The sequence below is a fragment of the Perca fluviatilis genome, chromosome 21, assembly GCF_010015445.1.
Source record: "Perca fluviatilis chromosome 21, GENO_Pfluv_1.0, whole genome shotgun sequence".
Taxonomy (NCBI): Eukaryota; Metazoa; Chordata; class Actinopteri; order Perciformes; family Percidae; genus Perca; species Perca fluviatilis.
Genome location: NC_053132.1, coordinates 17,471,888 through 17,494,575, shown reverse-complemented (window position 1 = coordinate 17,494,575; position 22,688 = coordinate 17,471,888). Strand labels below are relative to the sequence as shown.

At 42.0% G+C, this 22,688-nt stretch overlaps 1 protein-coding gene across 4 annotated transcripts in view; it reads right to left on the bottom strand.

The window, feature by feature from the left end:
- LOC120551712 (ankyrin repeat and fibronectin type-III domain-containing protein 1) overlaps positions 1-22,688 on the bottom strand; it is a 136,696-nt gene that overhangs the window by 5,775 nt on the left and 108,233 nt on the right. For all 4 annotated transcript variants that reach the window (XM_039789239.1, XM_039789240.1, XM_039789241.1 and 1 more), the window contains 13 exons: positions 17,466-17,679; positions 16,954-17,161; positions 12,525-12,722; positions 11,611-11,724; positions 11,303-11,400; positions 10,151-10,241; positions 6,558-6,665; positions 4,165-4,264; positions 3,561-3,693; positions 3,120-3,239; positions 2,798-3,013; positions 1,524-1,690; positions 1,203-1,353 (listed from right to left, as the gene is read on the bottom strand). In XM_039789239.1, coding sequence (XP_039645173.1) covers positions 1,203-1,353; positions 1,524-1,690; positions 2,798-3,013; positions 3,120-3,239; positions 3,561-3,693; positions 4,165-4,264; positions 6,558-6,665; positions 10,151-10,241; positions 11,303-11,400; positions 11,611-11,724; positions 12,525-12,722; positions 16,954-17,161; positions 17,466-17,679 — 1,918 coding nt within the window. The remainder of the gene's footprint in view (positions 1-1,202; positions 1,354-1,523; positions 1,691-2,797; positions 3,014-3,119; positions 3,240-3,560; positions 3,694-4,164; positions 4,265-6,557; positions 6,666-10,150; positions 10,242-11,302; positions 11,401-11,610; positions 11,725-12,524; positions 12,723-16,953; positions 17,162-17,465; positions 17,680-22,688) is intronic.

The following is a 22,688-nucleotide window of genomic DNA, read 5'->3' as shown; positions in this document are numbered from 1 at the left end:
CCTACCGAATCTATAGTCATAGTGAGAGAAACAAAGTGTGTCCCCTGTGCTTTCTGACCACGGTGTGAAATCTGTAGCAGAAAAAGTTAACCCTCTCCTTGATTTCACGTTGTTTATGGAGAAGGAGAAACCGGAAAAGAGTCGGGGGAAATGCAACGGCCAAACCACGGCCAAGCAACGTACGTCGGCGCAACGTGTAGTTCCAATTTTCGAGAGGTGCACGTCAGGCTACAGTGTAGGGTCCGTGTCTCACGCTTAACCTTAAAACAGTGACAGAATACTGACATCATGTCATTTTAATGTATGCAGTTCTTTTTGTGCAAGATTAATTAGATATTATTAGATTATTAGATAATTTGCTCAACTGCTCCTTTTTTACCTCTAAATATATATATATATATATATATTTAGAGGTAAAAAAGGTATATATATATATATTTTTTTTTTAAGGTTATTTCAGCTTTTATTTTATAAGATAGAAGTAAAGGGTGAGTGGTTGCCTTCAAACGGAAGTCACAGTTGAAGGGTACGGATCACAGACTGCTAGCCCACCATGAAGTCATTTTTTCACTCATTTGAGTATCTTGAAAGTAGAACCAGAGGCTCCAACTCCAATAGTGGAATGAGAACTACGGTTTGCTGTAATTATGGGTTATTGCATGTCACTAATACACTGCTGAAGCCATATTTGTTTTTTGTTTTTTTAATGTAACATCCATCCCCTCTGGAAACAAACATATTTAAGGTTGCAGTTCTAAATTCTTCATTCTAATCTATCAATACATATGTTCATATATGTATTCATGTAACTTTTCATTGCTCAGCCGTAGAGTTCTGTCTGGTGCTAGCTGGAAGAGTGGGTGGTAAAAGGTTAAAGTCAAATGGACAATGATTGCCATTGTGCTGGAATTCAAACCATGTTCTTTTACAGAAATCATGTAGAATTAGTGGTCTAACCAGAATTGGCTGAATAACCATTGGAATCATTTTCATGGCTTTGAGCTCTTGCTACTGCCTGCCTCTGGAACTTGGCTAGATATCTCTCGAGAGGAGTTTCAACTGGTTCCATGATATCAGTCAAAATCAGTCTACACAAAAAATACCATTTTTGTTTTGCATTTGGTAAAGAAAAGGTTGTACATCTCACTGTAGAACTGTATGCTTATGGACAAAGAAACACACAGTTTCAGATTGACTCTGACCTGATTGCCAGGGACGTTGATGTATGCCATCAGGTCTTTGATGGCGCTGCGCAGGTCCTGTAGGAGGCGATGTGGAGCACTTTGTTCTTCACGGTCCATTTCCGACGACTCCTCCAGAGAGCTGAGAGCCTGCAGCCACTGCCACTCCTCTCTAAAACAACACACATGTAGAACACACACTCACAGGAATGCTTTAAAGGGTGCATCAATCCACTTAACAGGTATCCTTGTCATTGTTTAGCCAGTATATTCAGGTGTCTGGTCAAAACTGATCCAGATCCCATATACACTGACCAACATTAGGTGGCATATGATCCCCACCTGGACACGTTGCTGTTGTCCCGAATTTTGGAGTGACAGAGGACGTTGGGGAGTTTCTGGGGCACAAGCGCTCTGATTTGCTCCACTGATGTACACAGCTTCAAGTAGCCCAGGTATAAGCCTGGAGGCAACGTCTTCTTGCTTCGCCTGTGATACGCCAGCTTCTCCTGGGAACAACAGGTGGAGAGAGACTAAGTTAGAGGACGGTATGGTAATGTTGACTGAGGTCGACACAGATTCTAATTTTATCTCTTTAAGCAACCTCACAATCATTTAAATGATTGTGTTTTCATGTTTTGCCGTTGTTAGTCCTTGAGAGACTTCAGTCTAAAGTTGTTCCAACATGTTTAAAGTGGAAGTCAGCACAGCAAAGTAGCCCATCAGTACATTTTTATGTATTTCATCATACAATTTGTTCATAACTGGCCACAAAACAAATATTTCAGTGAAATGTGGTTTTGCCAAAGGGTTTCTCCACCATTGTTTTGGAACCACAAGGCCAAACCAACTTACACTGGAGACAGAACAGCATTGCAACAATGGTATCAAGTTTACCGGGCTATGTAGACAAAATCAACTTGTGGTTTGGTTCCAGATTGTGGTCGTTCTGAACAAAACAGCCACACAGCATTAGTTACAAAACACAAAACAAAAACAATTTGCAAGATTATCATCATCAGGTCCACAATGCTGAAATTCAAAGGTAACCTTCCAGTTTCCACTAAAATAAAGTGACTGAGATGATTAACGTTCATGTTGGGTTGGCATGGATCATTGACCTGAAATCTGGCTTTTAATTAATTTGTTGGCAAGCCAATTCAATATGTGTCCGCACAAAGAAGGTAACAAATGGATGAGGAGGGAATAGAAAACAATACAGAGTGTCTGCACAAGCAGCACTGGTAATTGGAAGCACATTTCATTTTACAGTGCTATTGTTTCAGCCACAGAGCCTCATGTTTACTGGTTTTCTGTGAATGAGAGTTTAAAAAACATTAGAGCGATACTAATAGATAAATGCTTTCCAGTGTTTTGGGGGGCATTTTGTTGTTGACAAAGGGCCTTAAACTATGCTGTTTCATCTTGCTAAATCTCTGGGTAACAAACATTGCAAAGAATGAGCCTGATGAAAACCACAACCACTGCTGACAAACCCTCCTACCATTCCTAACTGCTGTGGAAGCAGCCTGTCTCCAAAACAAAAGCAAAAATAACACATTTTCCAAAACAGAACTAACTACCAATCACTGCCCGTCTAATCATGTCGGACTCACGTGGAGAGTGATGAGAAGCATGTCCAAGGCAGTGGGCTCTTCAGGGGACGAGATGGACTTGCGTTGGAGCTGCAGTTTGCAAAGCTGCGTCCAGCGAACCCCATCCAGGTTGGGACAGGCATTCATGTCCTTCAGGAGCACCAGCAGGGCATTACCATGCTTGTCTTTGATTGGCTCAAAGTACACCTGACCAAGGTCCTGGGTTCCCAGCATTCCCTGATGAAAAGACATCAGATAATAATTGTACTGCTGTTCAGTGCTTTTCTCTTCGTTTGGAGCATCACCATAGTCCTAATAGTTTGTGATGCTGGTGTTGTACTACCTGTAGATGGGAGACAGCTTGCAGCATCTTGAGGCGTGTCTGCAGAGTACAGGAACAGGACGACTGGGACGGACTGAGACACTGCTGCAGCCAGGGAATCTCCTCCCATAGATAGGATACCTGGCACACATGGATGCACACATACAAAACGTTTTTCAGTTTATGATCTAATGTTCCGTTTGCAGCTGATTAGTAATAACCAAAGGGTAATGTAATCATGGTTAAAATGCAGTAATGTGTCCATGTAAATTACTAAACAAAAAAACATTTTTAGCACAATCTTAAAATAAATTATTCCTGTCGATTTTTATCAGTTTTATGATGATTGTAGCGGGTCATCAATTGTCTAAGAAATATATCAAAGTGTGGTGTTGGAAGTCTCTCTCTCTCTCTCTCTCTCTTTATATATATATATATATATATTTCTGTCTGTCTGTCTACCTTTGTAAACCAGAGGAAGTCCTGCATGAGGGAGCTGGAGTAGGAATCTTCAACCTCTACAATAGGAATCTGGTCCTCTGGAGTCACCAACACATTGTCATCTCTGTAGAGTATGGATGTCAGATAGAGACCTCTGGAAAGTAACAAAGAAAAAGTACATGTGTTACAGAAACACTACGCCACTGAGTGACTAAATATGAAAATGACACATTGCACAACTCACAGTACCCCAAACGTATCACCTATCTTGCCTTGGTGTCTAAAGGTGATTCAATTTTGATGGCCTTGCATTAAAGCCTACCCTGGTCTGCACGTCTCTGTGTGTATGTTCTCAAAGTAAGTAATTTATATAATGACTACATGTCATTAAAAATGTGATAAATATTTGCTGCAATGGAAACCATGTCACCATAAAGTCAGAAGTATATTTAACAATCTATAATGGATATAATATGTTCTCTCCAAAATGAAAATATATGTAAATTGACACATTTGCCATACACAGCAATTACTATTTCTTTCATATTATAGTGTAAAGTGTAATGGAGGCTAACTATTTTGATGTCACATTTCATGGAGGAAAGCGGACAAAAAGACCATCTACCTTTTCAAGCTTTTAACAAATTTGCTGGTGGGTTGGAAGAGGTGGCGCAGGCTTTTGGATACTGAATGCTTCCTCCCTTGTGGTGGAGCTTTGCACTGTTCTGCTCAGACAAGACAGAGACAAGAAAAAAGATGTTTATTACTCAATAGAAACAGAACAAATTAGTCAGATTACTTTTGGATGAATATTCTGATGCTTAAAGTCAGGACACTTATGAGAAACTGTGGCATGACTCTCATTGGTTGTCTGATTTTTTTTGCACCAATGAATACCTCTGTCCTGACAAACTCTAGAAACATCTCTTCCAGTGACAGGTCGTTACCTAATTGACAACAAACCTGACATGTCCAACAACATGGTCGGTGTGGAATGTTTTTCGACATTTCATGCGCTCCAGTGGCGCGGCACCATTTGACAGTCATGCTGGCTGCCAACAGCAGACTATGGGCCTTAAGGGAACCACTAGCTCTCTGCTCCCAGAGGGACACTAACTGTGTATATGTATGTGTGTGTGTGTGTGTGTGTGTTTACCTGCACATACTAAAGCTGCTGGAGCATGGCATGTCTTGAGCTTCAGCCATATGAGTGGAGCCAAGGAGCTGTAGTAATTTGTGTGTGTGTGTGTGTGTCTGTATGTTTCTTAACCCTTTGCCACTCACTGACAGGGAGGTCAGTTAAGTCTGTGGGGACATGTTTATTTTTAGTGGGCCTGGAGGTGGTTGGAGGCAAGAGAGGGATGTGTGTGTGTTTGTGTGGGCGCCTGTTGGTGAGATAACGCACCTCCCAACTCATTAGAAACCCTGAGTCCCAAACCCTTCACAGATTCCCTCTCCTCCCTCCCAGGTGATCTTACTCCAGCAACAGGCCACTTAAAGTCAATAAATCCCCCCATTCAGGACCCGAAAAGAACTAATTTTCTCTTCAGGTGGACGAGCCAAGGTGGAGTAACAAGAAAAAACAGCACCCCTCGACCCCTCTCACCTCCACAAATTTCTCTTTACTCGCGAGTCTGTTCAGCTCAGGTCCTCCTGGCCTCACTCCCTGTTTGACACTGAGTAAGACAGACAAGTAGGGCTGACTGCTGGGGTGCCTGTGTTAGTCAAGGCCTCTTTCACAGTTTAATTAATAGTGTTTGGACAAGGGGGAGAATGTGGCGTGGGCTATAAGTCGTGCTGCGATGGTGGTGCGTACATGGACATGTATGAGAGAGTCAGAGCTGAAAGAGAGACCATGAACTAGAATATTTGTGTCTGTTTCATGTACATGTGTATCTATGTGTGTGCCTGTCTATCTTTATGTGTGTATATGTATGGACAGCAGACAGAACGACTGGCGGGCTGTGGGGGGTGGGGGGTGGAGGCAGCAGTAGTCAGTGTTAATTTATGCCCTCTCCCGACTCCAGCCCAGGACTCGTCTCTTACAGGAATAACAAACATGACCCCGGGACACGCCACCTTGGCTACCGTGCCTGAACTCTCAAGCTCAATCAGTCGCCGTCTGAAGAACCAAGAGCCACTCAATACTGACTATTATATTGCGTCTCGCCCTATTGCAAATATGGTCTGGCCACAGTGGACAATAGTAAGTGGGTGAGTGTGTTTGGGCATGTGGGTGTGCGAGAAAAAGAGAGACATCTTGCTCCACGCTAAATGCAGTTTGCCGTCATGTAAAAGAGTCACTGTGGACAGGTTTTGACACTTATGGGACCAGCTTACAGCCTGCAGTGTTTGGGGATATAAACAGCCTGAGTGTGAGAGAAGTTGATCTGCATTTTGTCACAGAGAGAGAGGTATTCAGCAGAGGAAGGGCTGAGTCATGGAAAGATGTATAAGGGGGTGGGGGTGTTGTTGAGACAGAGGGGAGGGTATTATTTTTGAGGTGGCATGCCGTCTTAGGGTGTATGGCCCCCAGAGTACTTGTCATGCCTGAGATTGTAAAGTGTCTGTCAAGGTGAGATGAAACACAGCAATTGGTGAGACGTGTTACACCTGCGAGTTGAACCGTCCATTGCTCATGTTTGTGTTTGTTTACACGAAGAATATTTCTGAAACATTAACTAGATGGTGGCTGAAAATTCTGATGTGTTTGTTTAAAATGTGACGGGTGCAGTGAAAACGACAGAAGCTCAGGTTAATGTCAGAATCTCATACCGCAGCTAATGGTGCATTTCACTTGCTGCAGGCAATTCCATAGTTGAACCCAATGGCAGTTTAAAACCTTTAGTGTGGCATAACATGGGCTCATATGTAGAGTACATCAAGTCACTATCACTACCAGGTTTATGGGGTTGGGTTTCACCAGGGGTCAGCTATGCAAACCGTTAAAGCTCTCATATTACTGTTCTGTATTTTATGTAAACACGCCCACCAAATCGATCAAAAAGTTGTTGATACCATGGCAGACACAGTGGCGGTGAGCTTCTTTAATCTGTACAAGTAGCTGGTCTAGTGCCTCCTTCTGGCCTCTCTGACGTGGAGCGCGGCCATCGATATCCCTCCAACCTGCAGACAGAGGTGAGAATGACGATATTAGAAAAGTGAGAATGCAAATGTGCTGTATTTATCAATAGAGTCATAGTGCTGATCTCTAGACCTATGATGTGCATTAATGATGGTGAAGCAAAGATGATGAAATGAGGGTGCTGCAAGTCTGAAAATCCTATTAAATATTTTGCTGTAATGCAAGACAATTATTTTGCCATGCTAGTTGCATAGCTCTATGGATGGCAGTGTCGGTACACCACTTTGATCCAGACTAAATTATTTAAACAACTTTGTGGTCCCTAAGGCATGAATCATACAAACTTTACCTCACATGCTACCAGGTTGACATTTTTGTGAAATGTTTTTGTGAAATGTCTTGACTATTGGACAAATTTCTCATGAAATTCAGTACAGACATTGATGATTCCCTCATGTTGAATTGTAATTACTTAGTTTATCCCTTAACTTTTCATGTAGCTCCGTCATCAGGTTAAACTTTATATTTGTCCATTACTTTGACGACAGCCTCAGGTATGCTTTGTGTTCTGTGCTAATTACCAAATGTTAGCATTCTAACGTGCTAAGCTACATTATAACGGCTAAACATCTGCTTGCTAACATTGTCTTTGTGTTAGCATATTTGCATGCTGACGTTAGCATTTAGCTCAAAGCACGGCTGTGCCTTAAATAAAGCCTCACAAGCCTTTAGCATGGCTGTAGACTCTTAGTCTACTGTACATGCTGAAAAACATTTTGAACAGTTTTTAGTGTTTATTGAGTTTTTAGTGTCTGTATTGTTATCGGGCCCACTCCGAAAAGCTTTTACTAGCTTATTTGGGGTTCCCCATTTTGCGCAGCCTACATATGATCATTGAACCTTCTGAAATTGTGTTTAATGATAATGATGATGTGTGAAATAAATGAACTGTATAAAATATGGAAGTAGTCTCCTAATGACACCGATAGGATTCTGAAAAGCTAAAATGAGGCTCAAAGTGGGTGGCTCCCAGTGGCTGTCAACTATTAAATTAATCGCCAACTATTTTCATGATTTTGATTCCAGCTACTTAAATGTAAATATTTCCATTTTCATCACTCCTTTATGACAGTAATCTTAATATGTTTAAGTTTGGACAAAACAACACATTTAAGGATGTCATCTTGGGCTTTGGAAAACACTGATCAACATTTTTCACAATTTTCTAGCATTTTATAGACCAAACAACTAATCGATTAATCGAGAAAATATTGGACAGATTATTCGACGATGAATGAAATAATCGTTAGTTGGAGCCCTGTTAGTTGGCTTCTTTTTTCAGCACTGGAAGTTGAAGGGAACATACAGATTAGGTTCACAGAGGAATGTTTTAATAACATTATTTGGTTTATTTTAAATAGGTGAACCTGGATCCATGGACTATGGAGTAATAACTTTGGTTAGATGGAAATAAACTGGACTTAAACTGACACTTTTACTATTGTATAACCATACAGTGCTGACACATACGTAAGTGGGACTCTATGTGAGGTTAGCCTGGGGATTGGGAGGGGGTTAATCAAATTCTGCCTGGGACCCCAAAAATTCTTGGGCTGGCCCTGTTCCTGAGGCTTCCAATAGTAGGAGTGTGAGGTGTGTGAGACGACCTGCTTCTCAAACAGATCTTGTGTGTGTACTATAAGAAACAGCACCCACCCCAGTGTGAGAAAGCTGTGGTTGGCTGACAGACAGACCTACTGAGCACCACTGCTACTGGCTGCTCTGCACATATTTGAGCTCAGAACAGTCAGTATACACACACACACACACACACACACACACACACACACACACACACACACACACACACACACACACACACACACACACACACACACACACACACACACACACACACACACACACACACACACACAAACACACACACATGGTGTGGCTGCCCCAGTGACAGAAAGTATCACACCACACATTTGCTATGCCTCCAAAAGCAAACCATTCTGAATTCACAGTTATTGTAATACAACCTCTATCTCTGTTGCTATCCCTCTTTGTGTTTTCCCCCTGTTTCCTCTTATTACAATAATATAGACACACACACACAAACACACACTTTCCCTTCCCTCCTCATAGATGACTATCTCTGCAGAAAACGATCCTTCAGCACCTTCTGCATACTGTGGTAGTAAGCCAGCATCCTTGCTTGCTCACTGGAGGATGTGTCAGCGATACCCCCCACCCCACCACCACCACCACTACCACCATCAACCACCACCCACCCCCCATTACCCCCACCCCAACTCCCGCTCCTGGAGCCCCCCGGAGGGCGCGTGAGGCTGAAACACGGTGAGCTCTATTCCCGGAAAGGTGCCTGTCCCGACAGGACAAGCGGGCCCTTTAATGGGCGTCCACGGCCCGGTATAAGGCCCCCACTGTTGGGGCTGCGCCGCGTGCTACAGCACAGACATGCAAATATTTCCAGTGGTAGGCCCAAATGGAAAACACAAACACGCAACATCGAAATTAGCTCTGAGAGAGGGAGGGAGGTGGACAGTAGAAAAAAAAGAGAGGGAAAGCCCAGTCTCCTAAAATGAAGACACACACACACACACACACACACACACACACACACACACACTTGCTGAAAAACACGGTGTGCTGATGAGGACAAACATGTTCATGTGTTCCCCAGATGTGCCCTCAGTGTGTGCCAACACATCTACACTCACAGTACCTATGTTCACTCTCTTACAGTAGGTGTGTGCCGGCTGCACAGACTATACATGCTGCTAACAAACAACTATCATGAAACCCATCTCACAAATCAATACACTGAATTAAACACTTCACTTAATGAATTTACTTGCAAACCAACAAATCTAATATTATACTATATACCAAAGAAAACATTGTAAAGTCCTCAATCTATCCTTTGTAACTTATTAGAAAACCTCTGATAGATAGATAGATAGATAGATAGATATATAGATAGATAGATAGATAGATAGATAGATAGATAGATAGATAGATAGATAGATAGAGAAAGGAAGAAATAAGGTCAGAGCTGGTGAGTCAACACCTCAGCTGTTGTTGCACATGACTTCACGGTTAACTTCTTGGCTGAACTCGGGCACCTTCTTCTGTCAGCCAGCCCCAAACGCCATCCGGAGGCTATGGTTACACACTCTGACGTCCACAGAGGGGGTCCCAAAACCCACCCAGCCTGCTGGTCCCAGAGGGTCCAGCTGCCCCAGCCCCCATGATGCCAAAGCAACGTCAGAATGACGTTGGAACAACAAAATCAACTAATGTGAAATGATGCAAAGTCCACACACATACGCACATCTAAGTCCTGTGTGAAAACAATTTTTCAGTGGTGTTAATTCAGTGAGGCAAGCCAAAACCCTTCAGGGCACTTGTTTGGAGATGTTGTTAACTTGAAGTGCTATGCTTTGCGTTGTGTGAAACATAAAGTACACACACAAACATACACACTGTGGAGACTTACTGGAAGGTGCAGCGCAGGCAGGTGTGGAAACTAGTGGAGGCCCCCAGCCCTTCATGTTGTAGGCTGACACCTGGACATAGTAATAGGTCCCCTGTAAGGACAGGACAGATGACAGTTAAGGCACCATATACAAATGTATGTGTGTGATTCAGTGATGCATCTGGTTGTCTCTTGCTAGGTCGCTATCTGTCTACATTTCTGTAAAGGGTCTATCTAGAAGCTCTGTCTGTCCCTGTGCCTGGTCTGCAGACAGCAGGCCTCTGTCTCTCCTTTCTCAGCCAGATCAATCAAACCAGCCGCCGACACTTCCTGACCTCGCCTTGACCCCTGTCATGTGACAGGAGTGAGCTTTGGCTGGCAGTGGGGGTCTTAAAGGGGGGAAGGGGTTTCTCTCACACAATAACAAACAACCAATGGAGCGTCCATTTGTCTACATGCCCGCTTAAAAATGCCAAACATAAATCAGGTGGCAGGCTACCAAGCTGCTCTTTCCATCATTTTGGGAGCCAAGACTTTTAACAAATAACCAATAAACTGTGTTTTCCAATTGTGTTTTTAGCAGGGCCATTTGTCTTTCACCCCCATCATTTGGGATTGATGGTGACAACTTGTGTTCGGAGTTTGACATATGTAAAGAAGAGTCACTTGGGAAATGCCTTCAAATGTCGCCAGAGCAATTGTGTAAATAATATCAGGGGCCTTCGTGTGGCAGAATAGCTTCTAAATTTTATATCCGTCAACGCCAACAGCTGGAGAAGCTAGAGCTCAGTGGTTCTTTGTGTTGCTTTATCATCCATAAACTACCTAGATAATGCATGACAGTATCCTTTTTATCTGGTAGTTCTTAGGGACTGTGGTGGGAGCAGAGAAAATAGGACTAATTCATTAGGGTTAATGTGAAAATGGTGTGATGTGCAGGAAGTGATGAATGAACACATGGAAAGATGTTCTATCCAGACCATCAAAACAAGACACATTTATTGTCATTGGAGCGGCTCCTGGTGTTATCTTTTGACAGCATCACATATAAGAGATTTAATTCCGTTATTTTGGATTCTGGGTCGGTTTCTTCCTGCTTACTACTGGTTGAATCATCGTACTGAAAAAGACTGTCAATCATATGGCGGAGACAGAGATTCTGGCAGAACTTACAGAAGTGAGTCCAGGGATGTTGCACTGTAGCAGAGTGGTGTCCTCCACGATCATCTCACCCAGCAAAGGACTTAATAAAGGAGCACTGCTCCAGCTCACTGCAAATACACACAAACACATTTTTTTAAACTTCAATAACTAAACCTTAAGAAAAAAGAAACTAGTAATGAAAAAATTCCAAAACACTTGTGACTTGGAAATACTTGTAGTATTTAATAACACTTCTCATCTGCATTTCATTTTGCACCAGAGGTTTGTGATACAGAGTAGGTTTTAAATGAAGCAGAGGGACGGCCACGGTGGCTGACCTTTGTACTTGGTAACCACAGCAGAGTTGACACAAAGAGGTTCCTGGAAGTCCACCCTTAGACTGGTGCTGCTGCTTACAGACAGGCGGACTACACTGGGGGCGTCTGGAGGGTCTGGGCAGGCAGACAGACAGAAAGATGGCAAAGTAAACACAAGCAGACTTTCACTGTGTATCATAACTATTATAATGCAGTGAGCTTATACAATTGGCAGCTTACTGTAATGACATAATTTAGTCTTCCTGGTCTGTTGTACTATGCATTGCTCAGTTTCAGAAATTGGAAAGTTAAAAAAAGTGTCAAATAGTGGATGCTTGTTATGTAACATCTTCACAAGTTAATGTTGACTTAGTCAAAAGTGAGAAGAAGCGAGGATGTCAGTGATTGTGATTGTGAATTTAACTACATATACTTAAATTAAACTAATACATTTTAACATGTGGTGAATAATTTCCATTCATGTCCACACAACTTACCCATCAAATTACACGAGTACGTGGAATTACAAAGAGGGGAACAATCTTTTTTTTTTTTTGCATCAAAGTGCAGATTGGTTTGGGTGAAAGGGAGTGTGTGCGTGTGAGTAAGTCTGTTTTCAGGGGTGGCTGTCTACCCTGCTACTAAACGTGTCATGAAATGCCTATAAAAAATTAAAACAGGAATACAGGCGTGTTACGTTTGCACGCACGCACACACACACACACGCACACACACACACACGCACAGTCGTGTGCAAGCCTTTCCAGTGTGGAAGCCATTAACTCTGCCCAGACAGAATGCCAGCAGAGAACGGGGTGCAAAAATGAAAACCAAAGCGACTGCTCGTATGATGTCTGAGAGGCAAGCTTCCCCTCAGTCAGCATTTAAAAAAAAAAATCTCTGTAACAAGCATCAAAGTCATCCTGAAGCCTTACTAGCATGCTCGAAGCCCGTCTGCATGCGACGGAAGAGCCGGAGCCTCCACTCCCAGGCCTTTAGCTGCCTCTCGCGGTCAGCTCCCTCCCGCTCACCAGGACCATCGCTTCGAACCTGGGCCTGAAGCTCCGACACCCGCTGCTCAGCCTCCTGCACCAAGGTGGCCAAATGCCCTGCTCGGCCCTCCAGACTCACAACTAAGAAACACATGGGAGAGACAGCGAGAGAGAGAAAAGTCAATGCATGCATACTGTATTAAAAGAAGAGTTTCATTACACATTATTTCAAAACGACTTTGTCGTCGAGAAAAATGCTTTCATATTGAAACATAAAGACAGTTGGTAAAAACAGCTCAAAGCTAAGCAATGCTGGACTATAACTTTTTTTAAATTGAGTGGGCTGTTTTTCTAACCAAGATTCAAAGAGTAAATGCAAAATACTGTGAATCTATTTTTATAGTAGAACCATACCATTGTGGACTTTTTCAGGAACAAAACGATGAACAAACAACAAAATGATTTACTAGCTCAATTAGAGAAGTAAATATCATGTTGGTTTCACTTTTATCAAGTGCACATGGCTATACTGATATTGCAGTGGCCTGCAAAAGTGGCCTACAAAAGCAACTGAAATTGCTTTTGCAGGGACTCTTTTTTAATGTCTTTGTTTGCCAAAATGATGTGGCAGATTCCTCAATAAACTTCATTTAACTAAGCAGTCCCTCTTTAGGGATGACATCACCTAGAAAATGTTGCAATGAAAGTGAGAGGGGCAAGAGAGGGAGGAGTATTCTTCGTTTGCGGTTATAAGGGAACACAAAATGGTGGGAACGTGCATAGGCATCATTTAAAACTGCCATTGTAAAACTATTTTTCTGCAAAACTTGTGGAAAAAAATGTGTATAAGTCATCTATATATATATATCATAGACCACAGACTCAACCAGCCTCCATCAGAGGAATGCTTTTCTGAGAGGGGGTAGGGTGTTACTAACACGTGAAGAACGATGTTTACTTAAACATAAAAACACATCTCCATAGTAGATGCGATGCAACACCCAATGAAAATGTTCAAATCATGGCCATGCGGTTAATGATAATGGCTGAACACAAAGATTGAAGATTGCAATTGCCAACATGTACAGATCACTTTAAATAAAAGTATAGACCAGGTAATGTAAAGCTGTAAAGGTCACAAAGGACAGTAGCATACTGTACTTCTTCTTTGGTGGCTGGTCATTCTGGGAGTGTTTGGGACTGCTGTGTGTCTGTGTTTAGTCTGTGTGGTCTGTGTTTGTTCATTGTAGATTCCACTGTTGAGCGTTAGATTCCACTGTTGACAGTAAGTTTAAAGCTCCGTGTCAAAATGTCCATCTGGGTGTTTAATTCTGCGGCTCTCTCGGTGTCTCCTCTGTGGCTGCGAGCTTCTCTTTGAATCGGAGAATCTCTTCTGGGTGTCAGTTGTGTTCTTCTCTTCAGCCACTTGTGTGAAGACCTAGAGGCTGTTTGCCACTTTTAAAACAGGTAATGCAAGGGCCGGGGGTTAGGGTTTAAATTAGTCTTATTACTGAGGATCCTTGGACTTGGACTCTTGGACGGGTGGAAATAACTGTAAAAGGTCCATTTTGATTTACATTTCCAGCCCTTCCAGGGCTATAAACTGGTCCAGATGCTGTCACCAGTGTGTACGTGTGTCTTGATTTGTCCTTATTTCACATCAAGGATGGGATCCTCTACAGCACATTAAAGTGCCTTTGTCCTATTGAGAGGGATTTATAATGTGAATATGAAGTTGCTTTGGAGAATTTGCTTGGTTGTCTTTGTCTGCCTTTGTCTTTCTGGTAACCACACAATGAAGTCAAGCCTGGCAATATCAATAAGCATCGGAGTTAAATCCTTTCAAAGCTCAAGGAAAAGTCTGCAGCATCTTTGATGTCAATTCTCCTCAGATGGAGTTTGATTAGTACATGCTTATAAAAATAGAAGCCTTTACTTTCCTTATGTGCTGTTGTTCTCTCTCTTACACACACACACACACACACAGACACACAGACACACAGACAGACAGACAGACACACACACACACACACACACACACACACACACACACACACACACACACACACACACACACACACACACACACACACACACAAAACTCACATTCTCTCATGAGTTATTTGAGTCCTGGAGAGAGGGAACAATCAAAGAGCAAACTTCAGTAAACATCACTTTCCATTCAAGTGTTTTCAATTTAATGATATCTTTATAAGACGTCTGGCTCAGCTCTGGAGGAGTGTGTGTGCGCGTGTGCACACAAGTGCAAACACAAACAGCCTAGGAGCCATACTGGCGAGTTCTAATCATTAACAGAGGAATGGAGCAGAGGCTCAGCAGATCACAGACAGTGAAAAGTGCTTACGAAGATGACTAATATTGCATCATGATTAGCACCGCTTCATTGCCTTTAATATGTTTTCACTGCCAGCACAAAACAGAGGAGCTGTGTGAGTTTGTCAGGAGTGTGTAGATGAATGCAATACTGGTATGCATGATAAGAGATTGTGCTATTAGTTATTTGTGCGTCGTTGCTTTGGGCAACTCCTGCGTTTGCTTTGGTGGTAGCTGATGTTGTCGTGGCAGCAGCTTTGGTGTCCACAACGACAGTTGTTGATTCCCATTGAGTGGCTTTTGGGGCCCAAACAAACTGGTCTGGAATCCGTTCTGAGTCATGCTAAAGATTCAAGTCTATATAGGAAAAGAAATGATAACAGATCTGTCAGTAAGTGACAGATGTGGGTTGGGGCTTCACTTGCGTCATAATTTGTAAAGTGTACAAGTTGTGATTGGCAGAACACAACTACATTTGGCTTTTCCACACATCATACAAGTTTTTTGGCAAGATTAGATTGGCGAAAGGATCTGGCAAATCAACTTGCCTCCTGCTCAAAGCCAAGGTAGCATTTGCTATGGTACGATTCACCTGTAGGCCAGCCAAACTCCAAACAGGAGTAAAGGGCTGTCAAATTTTACAAGGAAGAATACGATTAAATACAAGAGAGTGAAAACATGAGAGAAACATTGCTCTCCTTAGTACGAACACATTGTGGTGACCCCAGAAGAGATTATGGATATTTTTTAAAGAAAGAAAAAGATGAAAACAGCTTCTTGAATAATTTTTTGTAACAAGTATATTTGTCCAATTTTATGGACTGCAACAAAAGGTTTATTAGTAACTTTCGGCAACTTTGCATGACCTTCCTTTACAGTTTTTTTTCGATTGCTAAACGACAGTGGGCACAACTGGAGCTCCATGTGCAAAACTCTAACTACAGTCTGCACAGCAGCAGTTCATGTGAACCAAACTCTAGTTCGTTTTTTATTGCTTGAACACAGTTTTCAAAACCCTACACACTTATCCCATGACTTTAACCACAACCTGCACAGCACTGTGGATTCACAGCACTTTGTTCAAATGCTAAGTCTGGTGATTGCAATTTTAACTCAATTTTTGGAAATAAAGAAACACCAAATAAGAATGAATCAATTATACACTGTACTGTTGGAGAGAAACAGTAAACAGGTAAAAGAGCAAAGATACCAACATGTCCAGGTAAGATGTCTGAGGTTACATACACAGCTATAAAAAAAACAAACGTGAAAAAACACTACCTTTACTATAGTAAAACTGTGGACTTACTGTTTTTCACAAAGTAATGGAGGTGGAAGCAATGGCAACACCACATTCATTTGTATTTATGGATGATGCAGGTGCATTTAGTTTTTAACTTTTTTTCTTTATTTTATTTTTATTTTATCTATTGAAGCAAACTGCTGATTTTCATTCCCTCTTGTTTACATAAAAAAAAAAATGTTCATGTGACAGAAATTCAGTCTTTTCTTTAAAGAAACTGTTGATTAGTGTGAAGTCACTTAAATGATTCAAACTGTAAAGATTAAAAGTTTGTAATTTCTGTATTGGTGGTTGATGTTAGTGTTTTTACTCTCAGTGTGTTCTGAGTGACGGTGTGTGTTATCTAGATGAAGATCGTTCATAGTGTTTGGCTGCACTGAGCCTGTTTTGAGACATGTGTGAAGAGTTGTGTTGCTTGGAATGAGTTTTGCAGATGATGTGAACTGTTTAGCTTAGATGACTGTTGGTAATTTTTTTGCACATGTGGCTTCAGTTGTGACGTCTGTCGTTTAGCAATCTAAAAAAACTGTAAACACACTCCAGTTCGTGGGTGTTGGTGTTGATCACCAAATCAGATGCAACTACACAGCAAGGGTACTGAACAGAGTATTCTTCACGTCACAAGCACATTGGGCAGCAGGAACTGTAGTTTTGATTAGTCCCATTAACATTCACATGATCCCCATGTGACTGGGTAGGTACTACAGTGCAGGTATGTTGTGTTCCTCTACTCACAGTGGGGGCTTTCCTTGGCACCAGCTTGCAGTAGCAGCTTGGCCATGGGCACGTTGTTGGTCATTATAGCGATATCGAGGGGAAGAAGACCCTCGCTGTTCGGGGTGTTATGGTCCAGCTCCTCCAGACTGTACTGGGACAAAAGCAGTTGTACCAGGTCCAACTCCTGGTGCTCCACTGCCTCAAACAGCGCCTCATTACTCTGGAACTGTGATACAAAGAAAGTGAAGTTAAAAAAAAGAATAGCACTGAAAGCTTACGTTATGATACCTCTGTCATGTCAGCTTGTATCGGTGAATGTTGAACTCTCTCTGCACACAACCATGTCCACATACGGAATGTTTCTCACAATATGTTTTCTGTCTCGCTGTACAGAAGTGAGATGGGTGGGTGTATGATGTTACTACCTGAAGTTCTCTTACTATCCAAGTCTATGTGTGTTCCCTGATTTTTTTAGACTACAATATTCCTGGGCTTATTATTTTTTCCTTCTCAGTCTCGCTCTGACATACTACGGTGGTTTTGCGCAGCTTCTCCTTGTCTCCTCCCCGTCCTGACACCACACTGTCCTCCAGGGCAGGGGGGTTGGTACGGAACTTTCCAGACAAGTTGCGGTATAGGCGGCGAGCCGCGCTTGGCGAGGACAGGCTGGTTGACTTGCGGGTTGGGGCCGGCTGGTGGGCCTGGTCCCCCCTCATTGGCTGCGTCATCTTGGCAGAGTCAGCCCTGGAGGAGAGACAGGAGGGATACTTTAGGTGAGAGAAAGGATTCGGTACATGGACCCTGTGAAGCTTGAACACTTCTCAAATCCAAAGAGATAAGACCAATGGACAAATGCAACAAGAACAAACAAACAGAGGAAGGAAAAAGAAAAAGCCAGTCAACTACTCTCCTCTTCTTTATAGATTGTCATTTTATCTCCATAAAACAAACTGTGACTTGCCTAATTTAATTTACTTGGACTAATTAGAAATTGTTACTACCGGTCAAAAAGCATTTCTGCTTTATAATGGTGGAGGAATAAAGAAAAAGAACCTGAAAGGAAGGATGGTCAGACGCGTGTTTAACTGACACAACTATAGTTAAAATCCATTTTGGTCTGGAATTCAATCTTAATCCATTCACAAAAGAAGCTGAAAAACACAATAAGACTAAGGAAGGACGTTTCTACTCTACAGGAAACAAGTTTAGATTCTGGCTCTTGAAAACAGCACCAGAAATTCATAGGTCTGAATGTGTCAATACTGTTTTAAGTGTCAAGGCAGGTCAGCTCAGCATATTGATTGTTGAAACACATTTAGTGCCTTGTGTTGATGTAACAGTATGTATGGCAGTGCCTGTCAAGATTTTTGGATTATGACAATTGAAAGTAAAGAAATGTCCACTAATGCCCACTGTCACAGGGTGCTAATGTAGAAAGGTGAACAGCTTATCTTAAGAGCTATTTTGCCTTTTTAGCTTTTGTAGGATTATCAGAAACAAAAATGTTTACATAGATCAACATTTTTTATTTTAATCCCATTATAAATCCTATTATATTATAAAAAATGATCTTCAACCCCGTGGGAGGGCGGTCAAAACACCTGGCTGAGAACCACTGATCTATGGCATGGTGATAAATGACACTGATCTGCCAGTTGGGCACCATGTTAGCATTATCAGTTCTCAGCAAGATAATCGGCATACAGCAGCTCTCTCTAACAAAGATCATTGACAGACAAGTTTTGCAGAAGGCACGGTCAATCTTGTCAAGCTCTGACCACCCACTCTTGGAGGAATTCATTCCTCTTCCCTCTGGTCGGAGATATCTGGATCTCTAGAGCAAAAACAAACTGGTACAAATATTCTTTTGTTCCTTGCACAACTCTTGAATGTTTTTATTAGTTAGCTTCTCTGTGACCCCCCGTAGAAATCACTATTCCTGACAATCTCAAGGGATTTGTTTTTGACACTGTCCACTATTCAAGTCATGAAATTGTTCTCAATCAATCTGTTGGTCGTGTGCTGCTAGGATGTTTGATGTTTTGTGCTGTGTTTATTGTGTTTTTGTTGTTTATTGTACCTCCATCTGCAAATCAAATTTCCCCTCGAGGGACAATAGGAACTCTGAACACTCTGAACAGTCACAGATGCCATCTGAGTCACCCTGCACTGGCAAAGTCTGCCATTTTAGGAACTATGTAGATGACAGTGCGTTTCTAGGGTGAGTCTGGTACGTGGTGTTCACACACACTCGACTGCTGAAGGAAATGTCAGCAGGACTCTACAGGCGATGGTGACAGACTCCGTGACGGGTCCCTCCAAACAGAGGCAGAGAGATAAATGAATTCCTCAAGGACACACTTAAAACAGCTTCCTTCTGTTCCTCCCTCGTCTCCTAACATCTTATGAACTCGTTTCCCATCCTATCATCTCTCCCCTCTCTTTCTCTGCTCTCTTCCTTCCCCTTGCTCTCGGGCTTACGCTCTTTCGCTCTTTCCCCTTATCTCCTTATTGCCTCTCATTTCTCTTACATCATCTCCCTCGTTCTCTTCTTCCACCTTCCCTCTCATCCTAACGCCTCTTTCTTGCCTTGATTCTACTAGTAGTATGACTATAATCAAAGAATCTTTTTGAAATAGACAATTATTCTACCGTCACAAACCCACTTGAAACATTCATACTCATTTCATTTCTTAAAAAAAGTGAAAAGGTTTCAATGTAAACTGAAAGACAGTAATAAGGTAATGAGTAAGTAGGTTATATAACATTGTCTAGGCATGTTCCAAAAGAATGAGATAACAATATTAGAGAAATGACATCTTTTGGTATTTGCCGACCTAATCATCGAAAGACTCATAAAAGATATCATAATTTGAATCCCTGTAGCAGTCAACGTGTTTGTCTTGAGCCACGTGTCCTGTTCAAGTCCTTCAGAAATGCTTGCTTTTAATCAGTCACTCTGGAAAACATCAGAAGTTAAATACCGCAAATGTAAATGTTGTCTTTAAAAAGCAATGGCTTGAACAGAAGCAGGGAGAGGTTGAGGAAAGTAAATAAAGGTTGAGTTACGTTGGTCCATCATGCCATATGCCAAGAAGTATCACACAGGCCAAGAACAGATTTGTCAAGGTGAGAACATCTGTAGGAAAAATGTTATTTATAGTCCCGCTCTGCTATGGACGTGTGAGCCCACAAGAGCATGAATACACATACACACACACAAGCCCTCCCCCAACACATGCAGATTGTACAACAGCTGACGGCGGCCCACATAGTAGACTTTAAGCAGCTCCAAGCCCCCGCAACAAGCCCTTTTTCACAGGGCCGATACACCTAAAATACACCCGATCCCCGTCCCTTCCCGCTCCGCTCCGTCCCATCCATCTCCACTCCATCCCGTAATAGAGGCCTTATTTTAGACATCCTCGTGTTCCCGGCTGGGCCTAACCTATTCCAGGGTTCCAGATAAAGCACGGCAGGTATTTGGAATAATTTTTCCATGGGCCTGGCCCGGAAGATAAAACAAGAGATATATTTGTAATGCGTGTGCCGGTATCCCATTTCAAAGAGAAAGCCCATTGGAATCCAGCCCCAGGCTTATTGTTATTTGCCTGAGATGGAACAGAGAACCTTTTTTTTGTCAGCAGGACGGTACCCCATCATTCTCTGACGACATTACGGAGTGTGTAACGTGATGTAGGGTGTGTGTGTGTCTTTACTTTCAAAGAGATGTTGCATCCAACACGTGAGATTGGGATGTCATTCCCCAATGACATGCCCTCTACTACCCTGGTGAAAGATGAAAGACAATCATAACACGAAAAAAAGAGAGAAGAAGCAATGTTAAGTGTCAAACAGAAAGAGAATGAGTGATGATAAGAAATAAATGTAAGGATTTCAACACAGCTTTTCAGCAACACATTTATCCAAACTGTAAACTGATGACCATCATGATGACACCTTATCCAATCAGCAATCTGCTGTCAATAAATGCTGACAATGATCATGTCTTGATGTGATTAACAACCTTGGTTAGCACTAACCTCAGTGATAAATCCATTGCATTTCTCTGAATGCTTAACTAGCAGCAGTAGGAAATGTTTGGTTGGCATTTGCATTAATACAGCTCTGAGACAGCACTTAGGAGAGTAAACATTTAACAGTCAGGCTGATATCCTGAGATAAACTTAGAAATGGCAACGCTGGGGGCGACCTCTAGCTCACCCAGTAAGAGGGTGTGCCCAATGTAGGCTGAGTCCTTTGCAGCGGCCCGGGTTTGAGGCCAACCTGCGGCCCTTAGCTGCCATGTCATCCCCCATCTCTCTCCCACTTTTCCTGTCTATCCACTGTCACTATCTAATAAAGGGAAAAAATACACCCCCCCAAAAAAAACGCTGGATTACACGCATGCATCGTATCCTGTGAATCCCTCGTGTTTAGGTCATTTAAATCCAGATCCAGTGGCGGACTCCACCACTTAAATACTACTATAAAGAAATTATAAAATGAAAATACATTGGCTATCACACACACACACACACACACACACACACACAGACACACATACACATACACACACACACAGAGTCTATGCCACACAATTTCCTACACTTTTACCAGATTTGGGAATAAGGAAGCAGTCGTTCTGGGAAACTAAAGTCTCTATCAAAAGCCAGGCTTCATGTTTGGCCCCCGACCAATCCCACATCAAATACACCCAGCCTGCTACAGTGAGACTGCATCAGCCCAACAAACAATCAACACCCCCAAACTGCAAACACACATACACGCAGCATTCACTTTATTAGTTGTATCGGCCTGTTTACACAAACAGCTTAGTCCTCCAGACAGTGAGTCACATGAACAATTACTGACTGAAAGTCAAAATGGGAAAAACCTGTGATGTAAAAGAAAAGAAAAAAAGATATATATATATATATATATGGTGGTTCCAGCATCTCAGAATTTCTGAGATTTTTGTGTGATCTAAAAAGCAGCCACAAGTATGCACATAACAGCTCATAACAGTTGTGTGCAGAGGGAAATCTCAGAAACACTTCAAAGCAAATCTGCAAACTGACAGCAGAGTGGAAACTGTTGCCTTGTCTGTAAGAAAAACTGAATCCATCCAACCTGTTGTCAGCAGTACAGGGGTAACCAAACGCACGCACACATGCACGCACGCACGCACGCACGCACGCCGGAATCAACTGTGAATAAGATTAAAATCGCATCGCACGAGCATCTTGGTGAGCTAGCAATGTAATCATTTATATATATATATATATATATATATATATATATATATATATATATATATATATATGTACCTGTCCTCTTTATTCGGTTTCTTCTCCTTTTTGTCATTTCGTGGTTTTTCTCTTGCTCTCTCTCTCACAGAAAATTTGTTTTTGTGTTTACCCCCTCAGTCTGTCATGTTGTGTTACGTCTTCTTGACATTTGTTGATGCAATTTAGGGAAACATTAAGAGTGGATCAGCCTGCTAATAAAAATACAGCAGGATTGTTGCCAGGTAAAAATGAGATTACAAAGAACTGAAATTACTATTTTAAAACAATGAATTGTTTAGCCCTACTCGGTAATGTAGGAATGATTAAGACAAATGGGAATGTAAGCAGAAAAATGTTCTTGGCCAGAGCTTTCTGCTTCTATAAATATAGATAATGTAAATCTAAACTATAAACAATGGAAAATGTCTTTACAACACACACACACACACAGACAGAGTGTAT